The following is a 6,000-nucleotide window of genomic DNA, read 5'->3' as shown; positions in this document are numbered from 1 at the left end:
CAGAGAAATGTGATTTGGAAGGGTGCAATGACAGTTTTTCTCTGTTTCCACTAATGGGCTGGAAGATTACAGGTTAATAGAAGTATAAATAATACAATTACGTAATGTTGGGTTCATTTCTCTTTCATTTTTAAAAAGAAAAATCTTCATGTCCTTGTACTTTTAGGGGCTTGGAAGGTCTGCCAGCCACTGCCTTTCGTGTCACCAGAGCCCTCGACTGGTTTACAGATGGATGTGCCCGAGACTGCCATCTGGTGGAAATGATAGAAATTGAAATGATTTTGTTGAAAGTGATTAAGGGCGTTGTCTACAAAGAACATATGAATTAAAAATATATGGGCGGGGGAGTGGTTCGCAACAACAGAAGTACTAAATATAAAATAACAAGGAATTTACTTAAGAATTGGGTAATGAACTATAAAATTTTATGAGGGGGAGGCATAAAAACACTCATATAAAGGGAAAGAGGTAGCACTTTCCCAGAACGGAATTCTTCGCTGCTGAAGATTATCAATGACCATCTATGCATAGAACAACTCAACGTTAATAGGATTTTTCTTTGGCAGAGAAACCCTGGCCCAATTATTCTAAAGTTCAAATGGAAGAATATACATTCATTTTTGTTAAAGGGGGGTAATAAGGAAGCAATTTCCCTACCAGATAATAAAGCGTATAATAAAACTATGATGCACAGGACGACATATTGATACATAATATAAAGCACTGGGATGGAAAACACAAGCATACACAAGAATATGTAGTAAAAGGGCACTTTCAAATAAATAAGAAACTGGCTTATGTACTCGCTGGTGAGAGGGGAAAATGAAAAATATTACATTAGGGGGTTTTTTTGGCCATACAGTAATATCCCAAAATAAGTTCAACTAGTATTATTGTATTTATCATAAAAAGAGAAAAGCCATAAAAGAAAATATATGTAAATATTTACTTACTCAGAATGTGAAAAGACTGCCTATGTTTACAACGGAAGATCCAGACTGTTAAAGGAAATAATAAAATTCTAAAACTTTTGAAGTTTAAGTAATCTCTACACCCAATATGGGGCTCAAACACTCAAGACCCCAAGATCAAGGGTTGCACACTCTTCTGAGCCAGCCACGTGCCCCAAACTGTACAATTTCTGAATATAAATAACCAAGGGACTCGCCTCAAGATTCCTCAAATTAAACACCTAAAATCTTTGCCGTTCACTGTACATTTTACTTCATTTTAAAGTACAACAAAAAACAAACCGCACTATATTTTTCAAATGGCACATGACAGATAAAAAGATTATCTTTAATACTTTTGACCGAAGAGAGCCCCCCAGCGCTCTTCAGATCAGAGCGCCTGAGCTCTCTGGAGCGTCTCTCCGATCACTGCAGAAAGGCTTCCTTCTGCCTAGAGGAAAAACTGGCATAGAAAGAAAAATTCCTGTGTAACAAAAAGCACAGAAATAAAGTATCATGATGCAAGATTTTGGGGAAAGAGACCCATGTTATTGACTTAGCAGTTTTTCAGGAATTAGGTCTTTTCCGTATTGGTAGATGTGCTTTGTTCTTAGTTCCATCCCTCAATATCCTGACTTTAAAATGATAATAAAATAGTAATTCGTGGCATCTCTCGGAGAATGGTTGATTTCCTAAATATATAGAACTTTCACAATAAATGATAACTCTATTAGCAGAAAATATGCAAATAAAACAGGCTTTATTAAAAGATAGGCAAATTAGCTGAAATATGAGGGAAAAAATGTTCAATCTCAGGAGTCATCAAATAATTGAGGATTAAGTCAAGAAAATATCATAAATTGCAATATCTTACTCACCAGTCTGGCAATGCACAACATGAGAGAAAGCAAAAGACACAGGCATTTTTGTATCCCGTTGGGATTATAAATTGGCACCCTCTCCCCAAAAGGCAAATCGAGACCACTAAATTCACTTATTTTCTGTATTTTTTATTTCAAAACTTTATAAAAATTCAAACATACAGACAATTACAGAAAAGAATATGATTCCCTTACCTAACTGCCCAGATTTAACAGATGTTAACATTTTGATGAGTCTTTGGGGGTCTGGGGGAGGTACAGAAATAAAGATCTCACGCTTCCCAATGCTTCCAAACAAACACTGTCCTAAATTAATGTGTATCATTCCCATGCATGTTTTATACATATTGCTTACCTATAAATTATGTATCAAATTCCCAAGAGCTCATGATTTTCTGCACCACTCTTAATGCATAATTAAGAAAAAATTAAACTAAAAATGATGCTTTAATAACACTTAAAATTATTTTATACTTATTGCCATAGGGTCTTTTCCCAGTAGGCTCTCCGCCCAATGTGGGGCCTGAACTCCCAACGCCGAGATCAACAGCTGCGTGCTCCACCGACTGAGCCAGGCAGGCGTCGCAATAGGTTTTTAAGACAGACTCTTCAGAAATCTTATGCTGTCATTTCTGGTTTGCGTACATAGTAACTTTGCTTCGACGTTAAATCATATGTAATCATTTTTAAGACATTTTAAACAGCCCTGGAGTTAACACGTGTAGTTCCAACCATATGCAAAACCCCATCACGGCACCGAAATATGAATGGCTCTCACCAACTCAGAGCAACTGTGCCAGAACAGCTGCCCAGCCGCTGGGAACTCCAAGATGCCATTGGTGTAAGGTGCTTCTCAGTCTCAAAGGTATTAAAATAAGATAGTGCATTTTGGAATGAATTTTGGAGACTGATGCTGTTACTTCAATGACGTTCTTCCAGAGCGAGCCGTTTCCCTCAGCATCCTGATTTTAGAGATTAAGAGGGTTGGTTCACTGCCTACGCAAGGAAACCCAAGAGCAGCTCGCTGTTGCTGGAGCACAGGGCTCTTCACCCAGCCTTCGCAGCAGTTCACTAAAAGCCCCAGGATAAACTGGTTTCCGGTAAAGGGGACTTGGGCAGAGGTTGACTTCTTCCTCCTTGGCAACATCCGCCTTCAATCAGGAAAAGGGTCTAGAGATTGTTAGTCACTTCAACGGCCCCCAAGTCCACATACTTATCGGCCGGAGCCTAAGGCGAAGGAAGTGATGTACTTATATAGGGCCAAAAAATCCAGTAACTGAGAAAAATACACGCATGCAACATTTAAAAGAACTAATGTGAAAACCATGATGGACAAAATGTCAGATTTTAAATAAAGACAGAATCACGGTCACTGAATTTTCTATTTGCCTCAAGTTCCAACACAGCACGTCAGGGCTCTGTTAACTGGTGCAGCCTTATAGGGGAAGGTAGGGGTCTGAGTGACCCCTGCACTCCCAGGCTAGTTTAACATGTAAATGTGCGACAGGAGCACACAAAGGAACTTCCATAAGTAGAATGAGAAGTTTTCAACATTAGATGCCCAAACAGATGCAGGCCACTAAGAAGTAGAGCATAGATTATCTCATTGTATTTTTATGAAAGGGAACTAGTTTTACGGAAGAAGGCAATGCGTACTTGTTAGGCATCAGCATTTATGAGGCCACAATAATAAAATGTTGTGATATTTGACAGGGTTGGGCAAAAAGATGATAGAACAGAATTCAGGGATGAGAAATGCATCACACATGTAGGGAAACTGGTATGGGACAGGGCTAGCGTGGTGTTGACGCCATTAGCTAGCAGCATGCAGAAAATTAGGTTCCTGGCCTCATACTATATAAAATAGTAAACTCAAGATGGATTAAAATCCTAAATATATGTGCTTTGGAGGTAGGATGAAGCCTTTACAACTATTAGAAGCAAAGAGAATATGTGAACTTGAGATGGTCATTTCTTGAACAAGACAATAGTACAAACCATAAAATTCTGATAACAAAAGATCCCGTACACAAACTGTGTATGTATATATGTTTATAAATCGATTGTTTTGCAACACTTATAGGAAAGGATTAGTATCCAGACTATATAAAAAATGACAAATGAGAAAATGGCAAACCAAAAAGAATGAGCAAAGGATATGAGCAAACATTTCAGACGAAACTCAAGTGGCCACACATATAGAAAAAGATGTTCGCCTCACATGTAACCAGATATGCAATGAAGACATACTAGTTCATGTTCACCTAACTGGCAAGTTGAAAGTCTGACAATATCAGCATTAACTGAGAATGGAGAGGGAGAAAAGGGAATTTTGGTATATTCCTAGTGAGAGTGGGGACTGGTATACACCTTTAGTATAATGCATTTGCAATATTCACTTGAAGACACGGATACAGAATAACCTAGTGATTTTATTTCTAGGCAAATACTAGAAAAACTCTAGTACATGTGCTCAAAAGGACACATGCCAGGATGCCCACTGCATCAGTTATTTTTAGCAGAGTTACAAATGGTCTATCCTTGATGGGTAGATAGGTACACTGTGGGGTAGTCACACTAAATATACCAATTTATTACTCAACCATTAGCTTGTTTTATAGAAAAGGGGATGCAGAGGTAATAATGTGAGCAAATAAATTGAAACCTGAGGATGGGAATGAGACTCTTTCCTCCCTGTAAGGTCACTCCACCACCCACCCCACACACCCCCCCCCCCCCCCCCCCCCCCCCCCCCCCCCCCCCCCCCCCCGGCCAAAACCAAAACTAACCCAACATGGTGGGTGGATGTGTGGGGGAAGGGGTAATGAGGTGGCTGACCCTTTGTGGTAGGGGATATTTGACTCTTGGCGCCAACTCCACTACCCTTCCCCATCCTCCTAAATACGTAAATCGGAATACTTGGGTAGATCACAAATCAAAACTTGTAATGCTCATTCACAGATCAGCCGACAGTCTTCTGAGTTTCCTTCTTTGTAAGAGCATAGGTCTTATTTCATTTGCCAAGTCATATATACACTCTGACCCTAGTAATCTTTAAGCTTTTCAAGGTCAAAGAACCTTTACTCAAATCAAATCTTCTATAGAATCCCAACGAGCACCACAGAAAAAAGAAGTGCTCTGGAGGCTGAGAAATGGAACTCGTGTCACTCTAACATTCTGGGGAGTTTGAACTACATGAAAATTCTTAAGACTAGCTTATTTCTGAGTATAATTTTAAAATGTTAACTTTTCACAAGATGCCTTTAGGTTCCTACAGAACCTGTAACTCCAGGATTAGTAAAATCCAGTGACTCTCAATGTTGGAATGCATTCTGAAGTTCTATAATAATGCTCACCAGTTTTACCTAAGATCAATTTCAACAGAAACTATTAAATATATTTAAAATAAGCTTTATACTGTATCATTGGATTTAGATGATGCTAACTCACAGGCAAAATCTCATGAAAATAAACTCCATGGCCCTCTCAATCTAGGTCACTGCTGAATTTTGCCAAAATACATTGTGCCTTGTGCCTTCCTTATTTAGTAATGAAACAGAAACTCCTCTTCATAGTGAGTGCACAAGCAAAAATGAGCACAGATGACCCAGAAGATGGAAGGCAGGCCCCAGACCCTTAAGTCAGAATAATTCTTGGGGGGTGCCTGGGTGGTTTAGTTGGTTAAGCATCCGACTTCGGCTCAGGTCGTGATCTTGTGGTTCGTGAGTTCGAGCCCCATGTCGGGCTCTGTGCTGACAGGTCAGAGCCTGGAGCCTGTTTCGGATTCTGTCTCCTTCTCTCTCTGCCCTTGGATTGTACTGGTCCTCTTCATCTCAAATACATGCCCAAATATTTTCATTGGAGGTAGATGTTATGAGAAGAAAAATGCATTTGTTGTGCAAATTTAATCACTAAAGAAATCACTATTGCCATTATAGCCTAGGGTTATTAACCCAGGGGGAAAGTCACTAAACTTTGATTCCACCCATATTTGATGAGTATGTATTTTTGAGAGAAAGACAGAGTGTGACTGGGGAAGGAGCAGAGAGAAAGGCTCTGTCAGCAGAGTCCAACGTGGGGCTCAAACTCATGAACCATAAGATCATGACCTGAGCCGAAGGTGGACACTTAACCCACTGAGCCACCCAGGTGTCCCTGTTTCCACCCAT

At 39.6% G+C, this 6,000-nt stretch overlaps 1 protein-coding gene across 2 annotated transcripts in view; it reads right to left on the bottom strand.

Moving 5' to 3' along the window:
• Positions 1-6,000, bottom strand: part of PPM1B (protein phosphatase, Mg2+/Mn2+ dependent 1B) — a 92,885-nt gene continuing 86,885 nt past the window's right edge. The window contains exons 6-7 of one of the 2 annotated variants that reach the window (XM_029937274.1): positions 954-998; positions 164-251 (exon numbers count right to left, since the gene is read on the bottom strand). In XM_029937274.1, the coding sequence (XP_029793134.1) occupies positions 954-998 (45 nt within the window). In that variant the 3' untranslated portion in view covers positions 164-251. Of the gene's footprint in view, positions 252-953; positions 999-6,000 lie in introns of both variants that reach the window. The other variant, XM_029937273.1, reaches the window with a different exon arrangement.

This window comes from Suricata suricatta, chromosome 4 (genome assembly GCF_006229205.1).
Source record: "Suricata suricatta isolate VVHF042 chromosome 4, meerkat_22Aug2017_6uvM2_HiC, whole genome shotgun sequence".
Lineage (NCBI taxonomy): Eukaryota > Metazoa > Chordata > Mammalia > Carnivora > Herpestidae > Suricata > Suricata suricatta.
Note: the sequence above shows the minus strand (reverse complement) of the source record. Positions and strands in the feature narration are given on the sequence as shown.